At 35.7% G+C, this 22,370-nt stretch overlaps 1 protein-coding gene across 2 annotated transcripts in view; it reads left to right on the top strand.

The window, feature by feature from the left end:
- Positions 1-22,370, top strand: part of HCRTR2 (hypocretin receptor 2) — a 113,759-nt gene that overhangs the window by 58,332 nt on the left and 33,057 nt on the right. For both annotated transcript variants that reach the window (XM_046006220.1, XM_046006221.1), the window contains exons 2-3: positions 14,347-14,525; positions 21,947-22,190. In XM_046006220.1, coding sequence (XP_045862176.1) covers positions 14,347-14,525; positions 21,947-22,190 — 423 coding nt within the window. The remainder of the gene's footprint in view (positions 1-14,346; positions 14,526-21,946; positions 22,191-22,370) is intronic.

Consider the following 22,370-nt stretch of genomic DNA (forward strand, 5'->3'; position numbering starts at 1 on the left):
CATGTATAATTTCTACATTCTAAGTCTTTTAAGAAAGGTGGGATCTTGTTACCACCTTCCTTAAAATCCTTCAGTGATTCTCCATAATCTGCAGGATAATGCCCAAATGCTTTAACATGATTTTTACACATTTTTATAATCCATGAGTTGAATGTGAAGTAAAGATGGAAAAACTAGAAGATAAAAACATTATAGTTAGAAATTCTAATATGAAAAGCAAAAGAGAGCCAAGAACTAGAGTTATAACTTTGGGAACTGGTCTCCTAGAAATGAGAATGAAACTTGTGAAAGTAAATAATAACAAAGTCTAAAGAATATGGGAGAAAAAGACAAGAGCATTTAAGATATATATATGATGTACGAGGAAAATATTTCTACAAACAAGACCCAAAAGGTAAGTTCACTATAGGCATTAAGATAAACAGAAGTCAAACATCCAGGAAAGGAAAAGTCGCTTGTGTGTTAAGTAGTATGAAGGGACTGAAGACAAGGTCTGACTCTATGTCTCTGAACAGTTCTGATGATGGGGTAGAGATCCAGATGCCTACACTGGGGAGAGGAACTTCTAGTGATTTATCTGTAAAAAATAATAAGACCTAGATAACCATAAAGTTGATATATCCCCCCAAAGAAATTCCACTGAAGTCAAGTTACAGCTACCAAATATAGTCATTAATAAAACTGCAGATGCAAGATCATGTTGTCTTCGACCCTCCTAACCTACCTATAGATCAGTCATAAAGGCGTAGCAATGCCTATTAGTAGCAGCATGGTTTTGGTCTCTGGAAGCTCCCATACAAAGTATTGGTGTCAGTTTGTGGTTCAGCCTCTCCCTGAAAGAAAACATACCATTCACAGACAACCGAAAAGTCAAATCTAGTTTCCCACTTTTCTCACTGTATTTTTACCTCTGAAGAATTTCCTTTGGACTTAATTCCTGTAAGTTATTATCTCCTTTGTCTTTCTGTTTTATAACATTCTTCTGTGTACAGTTCCTCCCTGCACATTTGTGTTTGTGATGATACTGTCTAAATCTCTTCCCAATTTATAAACTGTGGTTTCTTAATTATTCCCCCACATTACCTCTCTGGTATCAACACCACAGTGACATCATTAGTCTCCATGAGAATTCCCCTGCCTGCATTAGCATAATAAACAGGTACCAGTGAGAACATATTTGTCAAATTATAGACTTCTATATTTTCTTGAGGAAACAAAAACAGAGATGTATTTTAAATATATTGTTATATTTGCATTTATAGTCATGTTTTTTGTTTGTTTGTTTGCTCGCTCTCTGTTAATATTAAATATCCTTTTGGGTGGCACATTTCACACAAACTGCCTCTTGGCAGTGTCCCCTCTGTCAGACTTGCAGAAAAAGAAGTGGTACATTTGCTTACTGTTCTTTTGAGCACAGAGAGAGAGAGACTTATAGACAATGTTGCCAAGGTGTGGAGGTGGAGGTTACGACAGGTATATTGGCCTACTGGCCCAGGAAGAGAAAAAGGCAAAACTACAGTAGGAAGATAGGCCAATACCAGAGTTGTAAAGTGCACTAAAGGTGAAAAAAAGGAAAATGCTTCAGGATTTCATGTAATTTGTTTTACCCTTTAAGGGCTAGACCAGAAATCAACTTTCTTGCTTCTTAAATTTATACTCTTTAATGATTCTAGATGCCCCATCCCATGACCTGCTTTCACGATAGATTTTTTTTTTAAAGATTTTATTTATTTATTTGACAGACAGAGAGAGAGATCACAAGCAGGCAGAGAGGCAGGCAGAGAGAGAGGAGGAAGCAGGCTCCCCACTGAGCAGAGAGCCTGATGCGGGCTCCATCCCAGGCCCCTGGGACCATGACCTGAGCTGAAGGCAGAGGCTTTAACCCACTGAGCCACCCAGGCGCCCCTCACAATAGATTTCTTACAGAAGTTAAATATAGACTATCTTCCATCTGTATTCAATTCCTTTTATTGTTGTTGTTTCCATTTGGAAAAATGGTTTTATTTCAGCTAACTCATTTATTTATATGTAGTTTAAAAGATGTGGGCCATTGTATCCTGTCTTAGAAATTGTTTTTGGTCTAGAAAATCCTAATTGAACCAAATATATTTATATCTAAATCATAATTAATTTTGCAGATCAGGAGCAGAGCATTTGACTGTATGAAGAATTTTGTAGATAATTTAATGTTTAAAATAACCTTAAAGAACAGGGTAAGCAGTTTCTAAGGCTTTCACTGACACTTTGTGGCAAAGGGTGGAACTACACTATTTTTTTAAAAGTTTTCTGACAAGTTTAAAACCATCTTATACATATGTAATATAATCAAAGAATTACCATCTTATATACCCATATACATATATGTAAATAAACAACCAATAAATTAACAATATTTCATTAAGATATATCTAAATTATAATATTACAACATACTAATAAATAATACCTTGGTTTTACAAATAATAAAAAATGTATATAGAATCATGTGATTATCATCTTAAAACTGCCATTAATACATGAGAAGTATAATATTTGTGAATAATGGCATTTCACTATTTAGCTATTCATTTAAAAAACTTATGAAATGTGTAATTAAGATTGTCCCCTGGCATTTTTAATCTGTTTAAGGTTTTTGAGGCACATAGGTGGTTCAATTGGTTAAGTGTCTGACTTTTGATCAGCTCTGGTCTTGATCGCAGGATCTCAAGGTCGTGAGTTCAAGACCCACATTAAAAAAAAAAAAGATTTTTGAGGGACATCATTATGGTTCAAAAATTTATTTTCCATTTTATGGTCCTTTTATCATGGGAATTTTTTAAATTAGGGTAAAATATACATGACTTAAAATTTACCATTTTAACCATTTTATCATTCAGTGGCGTTGAGTATATTCACATTGTGCAACCATCACCATCATCTCCAGAACTTTTCTGTCCTACAAAACTGAAACTCTCTTCCCCTTAAAAATAACACCTTATTTTCCCCCTTCCCAGCTTCTGGCAACTACCCTTCTACTCTGTCTCAATGAATTTGATTATTCTAAATACTTCACATTAAGTGGAATCATGCAATTACTAGCCTTTGTGTATGACTTAATTCGGGTAGCATAATGTTTATACCTTATTTTAACATTACAAAAATTAAATAGATTTGAAAATGTTTAAAATGAAATTGCTATATGTAGCACAGATCTTTTCAAGGTGTTCAGTGACACACTAATTAATATCACACCTGGTCACCTCTTAATACCAATACTTTTAGTATCCAGAGTTAGGAAACAGCCAATTTATGTTGGGTTAAGACCCCCAATTTGTAGTACTTTTTTACAGGAGCCCTAGAAACACATGCAGGTAAAATGTAAGGAAAAATGGATAAGGTTTATTCCTTGAGGTCCAGAAAAGAATTAAGAAGCTATGAAAATTACACAAAAGCAGATAATCAACTTAACATGAACAAGAACTTCCTATAGCTAAAACCACCACAAAAAGAACTCAAGGGCTCTAGCAAGTTGTGATTTCCTCACTATTAAAAATATTCAAATGGAATGGATCAGGAATGTTGCAGGGATGATTTATACATCAGATGTCGATTTAGACTGAATGATCTCCAACTCCCAAATTCCATGGACCTATGTTAAAGGGCTGTCAAACAGTGATAATGACAGTTTCCTTTACAACTTCTATTTCAGAGATATATTAAGATGGTTGATTCCATGGTTTGCCTATTGTGAATAATGCTATAATAAACACAGGGGTGTGTATATCTTTTTGAGTTAGTATTTTCATTTTATGTGGGTGAATACTCAATAGTGGAATTTCATTAGTTCATATGGTATTTCTATTTTTAGTTTTTTGAGGAACCTCCATACTTTTTAAAATTGTGGCTTTTAATATTGTACCAAATTATATTTTACCAACAGTCCATGAGAGTTCCTTTTTCTCTGCATCCTTGCCCATACGGGTTTAATACTTGTTTCTTGTTTTCTTGTTTTGTTTTGTCTGGCCTTTTTCTTTTTTCTTTAATTCCATTTAGTTAATTTATAGTGTTATATTAGTTTCAAGTGTGCAATACAGTGATTTAACATTTCCATACATCACCGGTGCTCATCACAAGTTCATTCCTAGTCCCCATCACCTATTTCACCTATGCCTCCACCCACTCACCTCCATTCTCTATAATTAAGAGTCTGCTTCTTGATTTGTCTCTGTCCTTTTTTTTCCCTCTTTGCTCATTTGTTTTGTTTCTTGAATTCCACAGGTGAGTGCAATCACATGGCATTTGTCTTACTCTTACTGACTTACTTCACTTAGCATTACAGACTCTAGTTCCAGGCACATCCTTGCAAATGGCACGATTTCATTCTTTTCATGGCTGAATAATATTTCATTGTATATATGTACCACATCTCCTTTATTCATTTGTCAATTAGTGTACACTTGGGCTGCTGCTGTAGTTTGGCTGTTGTAAAAAATGATGATCCTATAAACATAGGGTGCATGTATTCCTTTGAATTAGTGTTTTTGTATTCTTGGGTAAACACCCAGTAGTGTGATTGCTGGATAATAGGGTATTTTTATTTTTAACTTTTTATGAGCACTAGGGTGGCTTAGTCAGTTAAGTGTCTGCCTTTGGCTCAGGTCATAATTTCAGGGTCTTGCGATCGAACCCCACATCATGCTCTCTGCTTCACGGAACATCTGCTTCTTCCTCTGTCTGCCACTCCCCCTGCTTATGCGCTCTCTCCTCCTCTCTCTCTCACTCTCTCTCTGTCAAATAAATAAATAAAATATTAAACAAAAACTTTTTGAGGAAAATCTTTATGATTTTCCACAGTGGCTACACCAGTTTGCATTCACAGCAACAGTGGGAATGTGTGAGTCATCCTTTTCTCCACATTCTCACCAATACCTGTTTCTTTTTTTGATTTTAGTCATTCTGACAGATGTGAGGTAACATCTCATTGTGGTTTTGATTTGCATTCCCTGAAGGTAAATGATGATGAACATCTTTTCATGTGCCTGTTCGCGATCTGTATGTCTTCTTTGGAGAAATGTCTGTTCATGTCCATTTATTAATTAGATTATTTGGTTTTGAGTTTTATAAGTTCTTTACAAATTTGGGATACTAACCCTTTGTTAGACATTCATTTGCATTTATCTTCTCCTATTCTGTAAGTTGCCTTTTAGTTTTGTTGATTGTTTCCTTCACTTTGCATAAGCTTTTGATTTTGATATAGTCCCAATAGTTAATTTTTGCTTTTATTTCCCTTGCTTCAGGAGACATACCTAGAAAAAAGTTGCTACAGTCAATGTCAAAGAAGTTACTGCCTATGTTCCCTTTGAGGACTTTTATGTCGGAATTTTGATAAGGATTGCATTAAATGTGTAGATTGCTTTGGGTAGACATTTTAACAATATTTCTCTTCCAGTCTGTGAAAGGTCTTTCCATTTCTTTGTGTGAAATGCAACAGATTTCTGTACATTGATTTTGTATCCTGCAACTTACTGAGTTCATTTATTAGTTCTTACAATTTTTTAGTGGTGTCTTTGTTTTCTGTAAATAGCATCATGTCATCTGCAAGTAGTGAAAGTTTTACCTCTTCCTTGCTGATCCGGTTACCTTTTATTTATTTTTGTTGTGTGTGTGAGGCTAAGACTTTCAGTACTATGTTGAATAAGATTTATGAGAGTGAACATCTTTGTCTTGTTGTGGCCGTACAGGAAAGGCTCTCAGGTTTTCCCCATTGAGGATGATGTAAACTGTGGGTTTTTCATATATGGCCTTTATTATGTTGAGGTATGTTACCTCTAAACCTATTTTGTGGAGGGTTTTTATCATGGGTGGATGTTGTACTCTGTCAAAAGGTCTTTCCAAATCTACTGAAATGATAATATGGTTCTTATCCTTTCTCTTATTGATGTTGTATATCATGTTGATTGATTTGCCACTATTGAACCACCCTTGCATCCCAGGAACAAATCCCACTTGATCATGGTGAATGATTTTTTTTTTAATGTATTGCTGATTCAGTTTGCTAGTGTTTTACTAATGATATTTGCATCTATGTTTATCAGGGATACTGGCTGGTAGTTCTCTTTATTAGTGGTCTTTATCTGCTTTTGGTATCAGAATAATGCTGACCTCATAGAATGAATTTGGAAGTTTTCCTTTCTTTTCTACTTTTTGGGATAACTTGAGAAGGATAGGTATTGACTTTTCTATAAATGCTTGATAGAATTTGCCTGTAAAACCATCTGGTCCTGTACGTTTGTTTGTTGGAAATTTTTTTTATTACTGATTTAATTTCTTTGCTAGTAATTGATCTGTTCAAATTTTCTACTTCTTCCTGTTTTGGTTTTGGTAGTTTATATGTTTCTAGGAATTTATCCATTTCTTTTCCTTGTCCAATTTGTTAGTATATAGTTTTTCATAATATTCTCTTATAATTGTGTTTCTGTGGTGTTGTTTGCTATTTCTCTTCTCCCATTTGTGATTTTATTTATTTGAGTTCTTTCCCTTTTTTTTCCCCATAGGTCTGGGTAGAGGTTTATTAGTTTTATTGTTTTTTTCAAAGAACCAGCTCCTGATTTCATTAATCTGTTCTATTTTTTAAAAGTTTATATATCATTTATTTCTGCTCTAATCTTTATTATTTTTTTTCCTTCTGAAGGTTTTATGTTTTTTGTTGTTCTTTTTCTAGCTCCTTTAGATGTAAGGTTATGTTGTTTAGTTGAGATTTTTCTTGCTTCTTGATGTAGGGCTGTATTGCTATAAACTTCCCATTTAGAAACAATTTTGCTGCATCCCAAAGGTTTTGGACGATTGCGTTTTTATTTTCATTTGTTTCCATGTACTTTTTTATTTCTTTTATTTCCTGGTTGACTCATTCATTGTTTAAAACATGTTATTTAACCTCCATCTATTTGTGGTCTTTTCAGATTTTTTTCTTGTGATTGATTTTTAGTTTTATAGCATTGTGGTCAGAAAAGATAAATGGTATTACTTCAGTCTTTTTGAATTTATTGAGGCTTGTTTTGTGGACTACTTTGTGATCTATTTTGGAGAATGTTACATGTGCTTGTGAAGAGAATGTGTATTCTGCTGTTTTAGGATGGAATGTTCTGAATATATCTATTGTATCCATTTAGTCTAGTCATGAAAAGCCATCTTGTTGATCCTCTGTTTAGATGACTTGTCTTTTGATGTAAGTGGGGTGTTAAAGTTCCTTACTATTACTGTATTATTACCGGTTAGATCCTTTGTGTTTATAATTAACTCTTTAATGTATATGGGTGCTCTTATGTTGGGTACATGAATATTCTCAATTGTTATATCTTCTTATTGTATTATCCCCTTTATTATTACGTAGTGTCCTGTGTCTCTTATTACAATGTTTATTTTAAGGTCTATTTTGTCTGCTATAAGTATTGCTAGTCTGACTTTTTTAATAACCATTTGCACAATAGATATTTCTCCATCCTCTCATTTTCTTTTTTTAATATTTTATTGACTTATTTGAGAGAGATGATAGCAATAGAGAGAGCACAAGTAGGGAGGAGAGGGAGAAGCAGGTCCCCCACTGAAGAGGAAGCCCAACAAGGGGCGCAGTCCCAGCATCCGGGATCATGACCTGAGCCAAAGGCAGATGCTTAACCATCTGAGCCACCCAGGCATTCCCATCCATCCTTTCACTTTCAACCTGCACGTGTCTTTAGGTCTGAAATGAGTCTCTTATAGGCAGCATATAGATGAGTCTTATTTTTTTATCCATTTTGTCACCTCAATGCTTTTTCATTGAAGCTTTAGTCCATTTATAGTTAAAGTAATTATTGATAGATATGTATTGTCTATTTATTACTTGTTTTGTAGTTATTTTTGAAGATTTTCTCTGATTCTTTTTTATCTTTCTCTCTTTCATGGTTTGTTGATTTTCTTCAGTGATACACTTGGATTTCTTTCTCTCTATTCTCTGTATGTTTATTAGTGGTTTTTGATATGGATTATCATTAAGTTTGTAAAAAAAACCTCTTCTGCACACAGCAGTCTATATTAAGTTGATGGTCTTTTAAGTTTGAACACATTCTTACTCCTATCCTCTTCACATTTTAGGTATATATTGTTATGTTTTACATTCTTTTATTTTGTGACTTCTTTGATTTTTTATAGAAATATTCATTTTTACTGATTTTGTGTTTGTACTGTAAGTTGCCTTTTAGTTTTGTTGATTGTTTCCTTCACTTTGCATAAGCTTTTGATTTTGATATAGTCCCAATAGTTAATTTTTGCTTTTATTTCCCTTGCTTCAGGAGGGAAGCAAGGGAAATAAATATCACTCTTGTTCTCTCCTTTACCCTCAAAGAGTACCCTTTAATATTTATTATAGGGCTAGTTCGTTGTCATGAACTCCTTTAATTTTTGTTTGTCTGGAAAATTCTTTATTTTTCTTTCTATTCTGGATGATAACCTTGGTGGACAGACTATTCTTGGCTGCATATTTTTTCCCATTCAGTACTTATATCATGCTATTCCCCTCTGGCTTGGATAGTTTCTGCTGAAAATTCTTTGCTAGCTTTATGGGTTTTCTATTATAAGTTACCTCTTTTAAGTTTTTTTCTTTATTACTCTATTTTGCCAGTTTATTTACAGTATATCTTGGATGGATCAGCTTTTATTGATTTTGATGGAAGTTCTCTGTGCCTTCTGGATCTGGATATCTGTTCCTTTCCCAGATTTGAGGAGTTTTCAACTATTATTTCTTCAAATAAATTATCTGCCCCTTTTTCTCTCTCCTTCTTCTTCTGGAACTCCTGTAATCTGAATGTTATTATATTTGATAGAGTCACCAAGTTCTCAAAGTCTATTCTCATTTTGCAAAAATTTTTTTTTCCTCTCCCTTTTGTTCAGCTTGAGTGCTTTCCATTACTCTATCTCCTAGGTCATTAATTCATTCTTCTACCTCTTCCAGCCTAGTGTTCATTCCATCAAGCATGTTTCTCATTTTGTTTATTGAGCCTCTTCTCTCTGCTATGTTACTTCTTTTCTGTGTTAAAGATCTCATTCATGTTTTCTAATCTTTTCTCAAGTCCATGGAGTATCCTTGTGATCATTACTTTAAATTCTCTATTAAATGTGTTACTTATATCTGTTTTTGCTTAGATCTCCTGCTGTGGCCTTGTTCTATTATTTCTTTTGGAATAATTTTCTCTGTCTTCCTCACTTTGTCTAAATCACTGTGCCTTTTTCTATGTGTTAAGAAAGTCAGCTACCTCTCTTATTCTTGAAGGTAATGACCTTATGAAAAAGAAGTTGTGTAGTGCCTTGCTGTATAGTGTCCCATGTTCTCCAGGGCCTGGTGCTTCCAAGAATGTCTCCATGTGTGCTATGTGTGCTCTGCTAGTTTGTCCTTGTTGCTTTGTCCTTCAGGTCAGTCATCTCCAGAGGCTTTCATTGCCCATTGTGGGCAGTGTTTGGTCCCTGGCTGGAATGTAACATATTTTAACTAGGTGTGCTCTGGTCTGTTTATGAAATAAGTTCTGTCACTGTGACTTCAAGAAGTGAGACTCTCCAGAACTCCTGCATTGAGAAACACAATGTGAGCAAGGGATTGGGCCACGTTTTCTGGGGCCGGGGGAGGCACTGTGCTGAGACTGAGAACAGCATGACTGGGAGGAGCAGCTCTATTGGAGTTTAATGTGGGTCTTGATGTAAGCAAGTTAGGTAGCCAGTGTGGACACTGTGCTATTTCCCACAGGTAGCCATGCACTTATGCTAAGGGATTGGGGAGGGAAATGGCATTGCCCAATTCTTTGTTCCTGGAAGAGTCTCTCCTTGAATGCTGCCTATTTAGAACATGTTCTGAGATGAATGAATGATCTCCCCACTGTGTGCCCCAAGTACACTTCAGATTTCTGTTTCCATGCTTTATGACTTCAGGCTATTTGCCCTTCCTTTTCTCTAAGAGCAGCCCCAGTGTCCTTTAGGCTCTGTTCCAGCAAAGCCCACTGAATATAAAATTCCAGGCTTTAAGCCTTGCTGTTTGGAAGAACTCACAAAACCCAGCCCCTCTTGCTTTCCAACATAATTGCTATGGAGATTTGTTTTCCCTGAGTACTCCCTTGTGTGCTAGTTTATCTCTAGCTCTTCTTTCTTATATGATAGGTTTGCAACTGTGGCTACCTCCCCACCACATTGACCATGATCTCTTTCTCTCACAAATTTCATCTCTGCATTTCCTCCTCTCTTTTTGTGGCCTCTTCTCTACCTTTAATTGTGGAGTTAGTTCTCCAGTCTTCAAGTCAATTTCTGGGGTATCTAGGATGATTTGATAGTTATCTAATTGTATTTGTGGGATGAGGGGAGCATAAGTTCCTCCTATTCCACTGCCATCTTCCAATCTCTCTTTTATTTTTTTTTTATTTTAGCCATTCTAACAGGTATGAGATGATATCTCATTGTGTTCTTTATTTGTATTTCCCTTTTTCTTAATTTTATTTGTGTGTGTGTATGTGTGTGTGTGTGTGTGTGTTCCAAAATTCATTGTTTATGCACCACATGCAGTACTCCATTCAATACATGTCCTTCTTAACACCCAACACCAGGCTCACCTCTCCACCTATCCCCTTACCCCCCAAAACCCTCAGTTTGTTTCTCATAGTCCACAGTCTCTATGGTTTGTCTCCCCTTCCGATTTTCCCTAACTCACTTCTCCTCCCCATCTCCCAATGTCCTCCATGTTATTCCTTACACTCCATAAGTAAGTGAAACCATATGATAATTGACTCTCTGTGCTTGACTTATTTCACTCAGCATAATATCTTCCAGTCCCATCTGTGATGATACAAAAGTTGGGTACTCATCCTTTCTGATGGAGCATAATACTCAATTGTATATATGGACCATATATTCTTTATCCATTCGTCCTTTGAAGGGCATCTTGGTTCTTTCCACAGTTTGGCGACTGTAGCCATTGCTGCTATGAACATTGGGATACAGATGGCCCTTCTTTTCACTACATCTGTATCTTTGAGGTAAATACCCAGTAGTGCAATTGCAATAGGGTAGCTCTATTTTTAATTTCTTAAGGAATCTCCACACTGTTTTCCAAAGTGGCTGCACCAACTTGCATTCCCACCAACAGTGTAAGAGGGTTCCCCTTTCTCCACATCCTCTCCAACACTTTCTGCTTACTGTCTTGTTGATTTTAGCCATTCTAACTGGTGTAAGGTGGTATCTCAATGTGGTTTTGATTTGAATCTCCCTGATGGCTAATGATGATGAACATTTTTTCATGTGTCTGTTAGCCATTTGTATGTCTTCTTTGGAGAAGTGTCTGTTCATGTCTCCTGTCCATTTCTTGACATGATTATCTGTTTTGTGTGTGTTGAATTTGAGGAATTCTTCATAGATCTTGGATATCAGCCTGTATTTCCTTGACAATTAGTGATGTTGAGTATATTTTCACATGTGGGTTGGCCATCTGTATACCTTCTTTGGAAAAATGACTATTCAGGGCCTCTGCCAATTTTTAAATCAGATTGTTTGTTGTTTTGGGGTTGAGTTGTATAAGTTCTTTATATATTTTGGATATTAACCCCTCATCAGATGTAACAGGCCTCCAGCTATGGAAGGAGTAAATCATTGAAATAAAAGGCAGAGCCTAACAAATTCACTCAATGATACTGCAATAGTAATATAACAAGACAGATGGTATAGCCACATTTGTGATGAACATAGCATGATGTATAAACTTGACAAATCACTAAGTGGTATACCTGAAAATAATGTAACATTGTGTATCACCTATACTATAAAAAAAAAAAAGATATATTAGGATGGCATAGCACAGTGGATAAGATTTAAATCTAAGTTCTAGCACTTACAAAGTATTTGTCCTTAGGCAATTTCCCTAATCTCTCTAGCCTCAGTTTCACAACTGTTAAGCAGGGATAGTAATAGTAATCACTTACAATGTAATGAGAATTTAACTATTTAATAATTCACACTGTTTAGAACAGGGCATGACACATAGTGAATAGTAAATCGTATAATAAATAGTAAATAGTATAGAAATGTTTCCTAAAAATATACTTTTCTCATATTGGCTAGTCATAATGCATTAACACTGTCTTTCCATCCTTGTCTCACTTCTAAAATATGGGGAATTGAGAGTCAATCTAGAACTGCTGGTATTTTTTAAGTCTTATTTTCTTTCCTAAGTCCAAATTGTATCATTGGACCATTTGTTGACTAAATATCAGTGGTGCAATGCTTATATTAATTTTCTCATAATAAACCATGGTAATGTGTTAGTCAACTGCTAGTATGCCTGTGTGTGTGTGTGTGTGTGTGTGTGTCTTCAAGTTCTTCTGGGAAGTAAATCATTCAGCAGTATCACTTTCAAATAATAAAGACTATGGTTTACCCTAACAAAATTCATCTAAGTTTTTGGGTACTAATGTATTGGAATTAGAGAAATATGTGAAGTTTTCAAAATTAATCCTCAGGAATTCAGAGATTTTATTAAGTTAGTATCTGTTGTTGACGAAGATCATTTCAGTTTTTTCAGCATATGAAACTTTTATAAAGTGGACATACTTGTCAAAAAGAAATCTACTTAGTGACACAAATTTAACAAAATATGCTTTTATTTCTCCACTCTGTAAGGTTGCTAATCACTGCATCATTTGGGTGCGTAAGTGACAGCTCTGACGTGTTGATGGTACCCAAGGCAAATTCACAGTTATTGCCAGTGAAGCAACCCATCAATAGATGTGGGTAGCAGTGTTTACACCTATATAATTCTTGAGGTAGTGATTATGTAACCTTTGGATACAACACACAGAGGAAGACAGAGAATTGAGGAACTGGATGTTCTTTCCATAAAGAGCAACTGCCTAAGATAGAACGGCTTTTAAAAATGAGGATAAATTGAGAGGCAACGAGGAAGATTTGACTCTGAAAGTATTTAAAAATGTGTCTGTTTGAGGTGATGTTTAGAGGTCATCAAGAGTAATAGAGAGGAAAGAGGATTGAGTCTCTAGAGTTTATATATGCTTTGTTCTAACTAGTTCACCCCTCCAACAAAAATATAACCCCTTACTTGGTGTTTAATCCCAGTTGTAGCTGTAGTTCTGTGCTTTATGAGCTATTTGTCCCTAGCCAAGCTCCACAAATTCCCTGTGTCTCAATTATTGCATGTATAAAATGATGGTAACAATGTCTTCCCTTGGGATTATCAAGATTCAATGACCTAAGGATATGAACCATATAGACCAGTGTTTGCCAATAATAGGAGCTGAAAAATTGTTGGCTTTTATCTTTTAAACCTCTTCATCAGTTAAAAGTTCCAAATGCAGAGTTTGGGACAGATGGGGTAAACATCGTGGTTGAGGCAAACATTGCAGTTCATTGAAAATAGCTGGCTCCTAATTCATCTCACTTCAGTAAATATTTCTTATGTCTCTACTACATGCTGAGCATTGAGGGAATAGAAAAAAGAATCAAAGATCGTTCTTAAACTTCTGGGAATCACAATTCAAAATCAAGTAGAAATGAATGCAGTATTATGATCCATTGAAAAATGTCTTGTAAGGTAAATGAACTGATGTTAAGCATGGATTCGACATTCACACAGACTGACTGATTCAATGAAAACAGTATAGTCTTACATCATCTTCCTTTTTCAACAGTTATTTGTGCTCTTTACAGGATCAGTACCTATTTTCTTTGTATAGTTACTGTTTTGGTCTATTTGGGCTGCTATAACAGAATACCATATACTAGGTGGCTTATACATAAATTTAATCCTTACAATTCTGGAATCTGAGAAGTCCAAGATCAAGGATGTGGCAGAGTCAATGTCTGGTGAGGGTCAATTTCCTGGTTCATAGCCAACAGTTTTTTCACTTTGTCCTCAAGTGGTGGGAGAGTCAGAGGATCTCTCTGAAGTCCCTTTTATAAGGACACTAATCCCGTTCTTTTTTTTTTAAGACTTTATTTTTGATTTTATTTTATTCATTTGACAGAGAGAGAGAGAGATCACAAGTAGGCAGAGAGGCAGGCAGAGAGAGAGAGGGGGAAGCAGGCTCCCTGCTGAGCAGAGAACCTGATGTGGGGCTCGATTCCAGACCCTTGAGATAATGACCTGAGCTGAAGTCAGAGGTTTAACCCACTGAGCCACTCAGGCACCCCACTAATCCCATTCTTGAGGGCTCTACCACCATGATCCCTCCTAAAACCAACCTCTTAATACCATCATACTGGGTGTTAGGATTTCAACATATGAATTTTGTGAGGATATGAATATTTAATCCTTAATACTAACTATTCTTTCTCCCTCCCAAATTAGTTTGTGTGGCAGTGTGGAAGAACCATCACATGAGGACGGTAACCAACTACTTCATAGTCAACCTTTCTCTGGCTGATGTGCTCGTGACAATTACCTGCCTCCCAGCCACATTGGTGGTAGACATCACTGAGACCTGGTTCTTTGGACAGTCCCTCTGTAAAGTTATTCCATATTTACAGGTAATTGTTTTTCACACTTCTTTTTATCCAAACACAGAAGTTACTGAAAAAGTATTTTCTATTAAATATTGAAAAGTATTTTCACTTGTAATCATCTTCTAGTTTAACTAGTGAGCTAAGAGACAAATATACTTGCTTACAGAATTAGCAAAGTTGAGAAAAGTAATACTTGATATTTTGGGATAAGTAAGTTAAGTTCTAGGTAAAAAAAGATAAAGCAACAGAATCTTCAAGTCATTAGATGCTGAACAACCCTTTTATTTCTTTGATGTCTAATTTTTCCATTGTAAAATGAGGAAATTGAACAAATTAATGATTGAGGCTCTTCTCATTCAAATAAGCAAGTTCTGTCTATTTTTATAAGTGGTTTTGTTTCACACTGAGAAATTAAAGCTATGTGATCAAAGCAAATATAATAAACAGATTTTAGTGTTGGTTCTGAATCATACCACCAGGTTTGGAATCTCTGTTATGCTTTATTGAATGTATGCCATCAAGATAAATACATAAGTTCTTTGTGATTCAATTATTAGAGAAGGATAATAATGAATCGTACCATAAAAAATTGAGAACAAATACTTTCAGAGAATAATTTTGTGATGGATATTCTGATAGTTCTAAAAATTTTTGAAAGTGAAATGTTTTCAAACTAGCGAACACAGTCACATCCCTCAAAGAGATGGATTCTCTTTAGCAACTGGACGGTGAATGAGATTGTGCCATTCTCTGCTCGTCTTCTTGTAACCATCCTCCACCCCTCATTCCCTACTCCATCCAGTCCCCAGGTGGTGATCACAGTATTTGGAATAGATGAAAATATGCTGCCAATAATGAAAAATTGGTGCAGATAGAACAATTGGACATGCCAAAAAAAAAAAAAAATCAGATACAGACCTCACATTCTTCACAAAAATTAACTCAGAATGGATTGTAGACCTGAGTATAAATTGTAAAACTATAAAACTCCTATAAGATAACAAAGAAGAAAACCTAGATGATTTTGATTATATTGATGACTTTTTAGATACGATACCAAAGGCATGTTCCTTGAAAGAAATAATTGATAAGCCTACTTCACTAAAATTAAAAACGTCTACTCTGTGAAAGACAAGAGAATGGAAAGACAGAGACCCAGAAAAAAATATTTTCAAAAGATACATATAATAAAGGACTGACATCCAAAACATACAAAAAACACTTAAAACTCAACAATAAGGAAACAAATAATGCAATTTTAAAAAAGGCCCTTAAGACCTTAACAGGACTTCATCAAATGAGATAGACAGATGGCAAAGAAGCATATGAAAAGATGTTCCTCATCATACCTCATCAACAAAATGCAAATTAAAACAACAAAGAAATACCTCTATATACCGATGAGAATGGCCAGATTTTAGAACTCTGATAATACCAAATGCTGGTGAGAATGTGGAGCAATAGGAGCTCTCATTTATTGCTGATGGTACAGCCACTTTGATACACACTCTGGGAGTTTCCTATACAACTATACATACTCTCTTCATATGATCCAACGGTTGAATTCCTTGGTATTAACCTAAAAGAGTTGAAAACTTACATCTACACAAAAACTTGCATACAAATGTTTATAGAAGTTTTATTCACAATCACCAAAACTTGGATGCAACCAAGATGTCCTTCAGTAGGCGAGTGGATAAATTAAGTGTTGTACACTCAGACATCCAGGTAGAATATTATTCAGCACTAAAATGAACTGTCCAGCCATGAAAAGACATGTGGGAACTTAAATGCATATTACTTAGTAAAAGAAACTGAACCTGAGAAGGCTACATGTTATATGATTTCAGTAATATGACATTCTGGATAAGGCAAAACTAGAGAGAGTAAAAAGATAAATGGTTGGCAGATATGAGCACAGAAGATTGTGATATGATAGTGTAATTGTGGGTACCTGTCATTATACATTTTTCTAAATGCATAGAATGTACACCACTAAGAGTGAACCAAAATATGGGCTTCTTGTGATGGTGTCAGTGTTGGTTCATCAGTTGTAACAGATGTACCACTCTGATGGAGGGATGTTGATAATGGGACAGATAGGGAATGCATAGGAAATCTCTGTACCTTCTCCTCAATTTTGCTGTGCTCTTAAATGTGCCCCCAAAATAAAGTTTTAATTAAAAACAAAAATTGGGGGAGACATAAATAGCCCATTGTTAGAAATTATGTTGATTAAGCTTTTGGATCTGAAGTGGGTTTTTTCCCAAGTTTTTTTTTAATTTTTTCAAGTTTTTTATTTTTTATAATTTTTAAATTTTTATTAACATATAATGTATTATTAGCCCCAGGGGTACAGGTCTGTGAATTACCAGGTTTACACACTTCACAGCACTCACCATAGCACATACCTTCCCCTATGTCCATAACCCAACCACCCTCTCCCTACCCCCCTCTCCCCAGCAACCCTCAGTTTGCTTTGTGAGATTAAGAGTCTCTTATGGTTTCTCTCCCTCCGGATCCCATCTTGTTTCATTTATGCCTTTGGATCTGAAGTGTTTTGAAGAGATCTTTAGCTCAATAGTTTTTCAATAACCTCGTAAGGAAGTGATAATCTTTTAGCTAAGTTTAGACATCATTGACAGACTAGCAAGTGTAAAATGCCATGGACATTGTAAGCTTTATTGCAAATATTAGCTAGAAGGTTAGTTTGTGTCAATCAGATGAAAACCATGAATGTGTTACAAAAATAAAATTCAGTAACTTTTTCTGTTTTGAGATAAATAGTACATTGAGCAACAGAGAAAAATATCCTTATTTTTAAAAAGTCAGTAACAAATTAGTCTTACAGGTTTGCATGGAGACATAGGAGACATTACAAATATCCCAGAATTCTAATATTTTACCATCTCTTGGTTTTAATAACCACCCAGGGGAAAATTTGAGGGATCCTCTTAAGTTTCAAGATACCTGCTGTTGTCCGGATTCTTCTACTGGCCGAGCAAGAATACTTTATGCTTTCTCTACAAACTAGAAGATTCCCCAGTGAACAGTGGGGTGATGAGGGAGGAGTGGATCTTCCTGTAGTAGGTACAGTCCTGCTCTAATGTGCATGATAACTTCTTATAGACCAGGTATTCCAGACTCTTCTGTGAATACTCAAGGACAGTCTGGAGGTAATATGTATCCAGTGAGTGATGCAGGGCATGGGTCCCTCTTAAAATTATTGATAGTACTATTTCATTTATCACAGCTTATTAACAAGTCGTACAGTGATGAAACATCTTCTTTTCCTGAGAGATTTTGTTAGCTTCTCTATAGATAGTGTCCTGTCTAGTCAAGACCTCAATTGATTCTCTCCTCCATAGGCCAAGGAAAACTACAGAGTAACCACACAAGATATAAGTCAAGTGAAAAAGACTAGATCCATTCATTACATCATTCAGCATTACTTCTTGATGAAAAATTATATATGCAAAAAAAACTTGGTGCCCTGTAAAACTAGTATCTTCAAATTCTCTCAACATTTATTGCCCATTTTCCATAGAATTTCCCCAAATGGAATGAACAGTATCAATGGACAATAAGCTGCTCATTTGAATTTGAATAGTTGTTTTCCCTTAGTTGTGATATTCTGAAACTGATCACAAAAGTGTTTATCCAGCCATATTTTAAGGTTATTCTGTTATGTTTGATATTCTTAGGACATGTATTAATTTTAATTTTCTATGACTTATATATCCTTTTTCTTCTAAATACAATATAAAGAAATCTTTAGGTTTATGACTGATATATAATAACACTTTTAAAAATTCTCAAAAATCTTAAAAATCTCACAAATGTAATAAAGCTTCGCTGAATAATTCAAATGATGCCTTTGTATCCTTAGTAACTCCATAAATCTAAGACTATTAACATTAACTGGGCTATGTATCAAATAATTAACATAAATTTCTTAGAAAATTAAGACATGTTTCATTTTTCTTCTCACACTTATGGAGCAGTTGGCTACTTTTTTAGAGTGACTTTTTTTTTTTTTCAACTGCAGAAGAAGCTCTGCATAGGCAATGTCAGGAAAAGAAGAACAAAAAGCCACCTCAGATGGAGATGGTGGGTGATACATGGTGGAATAGTGCTCCTTCACTCTCAGTAACACTTTTTCACCTTCCAGTCTATCAGTCCCTCTATCCAGATCTGTGATATAACAAAACTTGTTTCTTTTCTTTCTTTCTCTCTCTAGTTTTCTTTAGCTTAAAAAAAATTTAATGTAATCTCTACACCCAATGTGGGGCTCAAACTCACAACCCAGAGATCAAGAGTCTAATGCTATACCAACTGAGTCAGCCAGGTGCCCCTGAATTTCCATTTCTACTTGCCATAGATCTTTGAAGTCTTTTGTCATAGCTATATGCTAGCATAGAACAGACTCATCATTTACTGGAACAAGTCTCCAGCATTCCCCTGACCACAGGGTGCCCATAGTATGGGTAAAAGGTGAAGTGCCTATAGCAGACGTTCACATCATCTTATCCCACCTGATTTATAACATTCATACTCTCCACTGAATTCATTCTCAAATGATTTGGTACCTGGTTGATTTAAGCTAACATCAAATTCTAAGTGAAAAAGGCATGCAGAAGTACATTCCCAGAAGTGAAAGCAGTAAGAAACTCATTTGTAATCACTCGAGATAAGATGCAACTTTATATACCCTCCCAAGAAAATGTCATTAATTGGATGCTAGTATGTATTATGCACCAGCAAATACAGTAGTCAAACAGTGAATATTAAATCATCAATTGCCAAGGGTCCATTCAATGGATCCTACTGTTAGATTAACAGCATATTCTCTCACCTAACAGATGACTGTTCCTTGGTTGACTGGATGGCAGTCTTTCAAGTGAACTATTTTTTAATTTATTATTACTATTTAATAGTAAAGGAAAACACTAGAAATGCTTTTTTAACTTGACCCATGCTATTTCTATCGCATTCACTTATGTTGATTAGAATTCATGAATGATAAGTCACTAAGCCTTATTGAGCATTTTACCCTTCTGATAGCTAAATTGGATAAGTATAGCCCTGGCCCAGAAACTATGAAAGGTCAGCTGTGCAGATCCAAAGTACCATGGGTTCTATTCCCAAATTACCAATAGTATTGGGGCCCGTGGGTGCTTGGCATATTTGCAAGGAAAAAATTGGGAGTTTGGAGGCAAAGTGGCTGGTTTGAGAAGGACACTCGAATTAGCTCTAATGTGGACTAAATAATTCTCAGGAGTCACCAACCAATCTAAACCTTCTCTGATAGAGTTCAGCCTTTAAAGTTACACTTAAAATGCAATTAAACCTTCAATAATGTAGTCTAGTTTAGGCTTTTACTTATAATTTCTGTGATTTTTTTCCTCACTAAAAAACAGCCTGTTCCAATTAAAAGCTAGACTGCTAAGCTTGAGAATGGAAGAGAAAACTAATAGTATAATCACCATAATCATAATAAGTAATAACTACCACTTACACAGCATTTATGGGACAGACCAGGGCTAGGCATTTCACATCTCAACTGACTCTCCCTGTAATTCCATGGTTGGGCACTATTATCATCCAGTTTTACAGATGAGAAAACTATAGTATAGAGAGGTTAAGGAACTTGGCCAAGATCATACATTTATCAAGTGAGATTGGATTCATACTCAGGAAACCTGGTTGCGGAATTGATCTCAACTATACTGCCTTTCCAGAAAGAATCAAAAGGATCAGAGTAACAAGAATTGTATCCTGTAAGTTTCACTCACTTAACAGAAAAAAATAACAACACATGTGCATTTGGCTTAAAACTGTAAAATGGGTGGGGTGCCTGGGTAGCTCAGTTGGTTAAGTGCCCAACTTGTGATTTCTGTTCAGGTCATGATTTCATGGGTTATGAGATTGAGCCCCATGTCAAGCTTGGGCTCAGCAGGGAGTCTGCTTGAGATTCTCTCCCTCTGCCTCCTGCCCGTTGCACGCACATGTGTGCTCTTTCTCTCTCTCTCTCAAATAAATAAATAAATCTTAAAAAAAAATTGTGGGGCACCTGGATGGCTCAGTGGGTTTAGGCCTCTGCCTTCAGCTCAGGTCATGATCTCAGGGTCCTGGGATAGAGCCCCACATCGGGCTCTCTGCTCCACAGGGAGCCTGCTTCCTCCTCTCTCTGCCTGCCTCTCTGCCTAGTTGTGATTTCTCTCTTTCAGATAAATAAAATATATTTTTTTAAAAAACGGTAAAATGGGTAATCCAACATTGCACAACTAGATGGTGGGAGAGGGAAAAACAGATTGGCCATCCTGACTATTAGCCGAGAGACTTTTCTCTTGTACTGCCCAGGCTCTTAGATCCTTTTCAGTCATATGCACTGAAAGTCAATACCTCCACAAAGAAGGTCCTAAGGTAAGAAATAGAGATGGCTTACCTTCCACACAGGGTGGGATCAATACAACCAGGACAGAAATAAGAGAAAGGGGACCAGACCACATTTATTACTTTAGATTGAGGTTTATAACTATTTCTTAAGGAAAAAAAATTAAGCACATCAAACATTGTGCAGGTAGGTACTGGAGACATGGTTGTGAAAATAAACAAAAACAGTAGCAGTCCTTCCTGCCACAGAGCTTTGTTCCAATAGAGAAGACGGACAATAAATTAATTAAATGAAAATAACTGTACTATATCACATAATACTTATTGTAAATACTGAGAAGAAAAGAAAAGGGAATGAGGTTTCTTTTTAGAGGTGGGATTTTAAGAGTGATACTGGAATCAGTGGTTCATCCATTTAGAAGTATATATTACATATAATTACATAAACTGATCATGTGAGTATAGGCATGCTTAATGTGTTGTCTTTACTATTTCCTTAAAGCTCCAAGTTAAAGTACCACTTATGATGGCGTTAAATATGGAAATCTGGACTAGATGAACCTATTTGAGTTTTAAAGAGAGTTGTTTACACCAACAATAAGCAAACTCTGGTGAGGAGATCCATACAGAATTTGCTTCTAACATAATACTTGCCTGTGGGTACAACATGCTGGAAATGAAACAATGTACAAATAACTTTTGTTATTTGAAAATATAGACTGAGGTATCTATAATTTTTTAAAAATGCTCATTAAATGCACTGCAATCAAATTTCGATATGATATTTTAAAAGCAAGACATGTCGTATAACACATTTGCATAAAATGATTGCAACGTTTTCATAGCACCTTTATCCTGTTTAATAAGAAATCTGTTTTACCTAATATATGTTTAATATTATTATTTATTAAAAATCCTTACATGAAATATTTTCTCACAACTTTGAACCTGATTATCTGTGTGACCCTTTCTCTACTACGGTAAGTATGTTAAGAATGATCCACTTAACACCAAGGGCTTCTCTTGCTCTATGTTCTTTTCCTCTCTAGACTGTGTCGGTGTCGGTGTCTGTCCTTACACTGAGCTGCATTGCCTTGGATCGATGGTATGCAATCTGTCATCCTTTGATGTTTAAGAGCACAGCCAAGAGGGCCAGGAACAGCATTGTCATCATCTGGATCGTCTCCTGCATTATAATGATTCCTCAGGCCATCGTCATGGAGTGCAGCACCATGCTTCCCGGCTTAGCCAATAAAACCACGCTCTTTACAGTGTGTGATGAGCGCTGGGGTGGTGAGTACATGATGGTCCGTAAGCTGACAAAAGTGCAACTGAAAGTATTATTTGCATAGCCATTATACAGCTGGCCTTGTGCATTTTATTGACACCTGTTAATATCGTTTTGCAAAAGCATGAAGACCAAAACAGTTTCACAGATTAGGTCTGCCTACTAGGTCCTTTGGAAATACCATG

This window comes from Meles meles, chromosome 5 (genome assembly GCF_922984935.1).
Source record: "Meles meles chromosome 5, mMelMel3.1 paternal haplotype, whole genome shotgun sequence".
Classification (NCBI taxonomy): Eukaryota; Metazoa; Chordata; class Mammalia; order Carnivora; family Mustelidae; genus Meles; species Meles meles.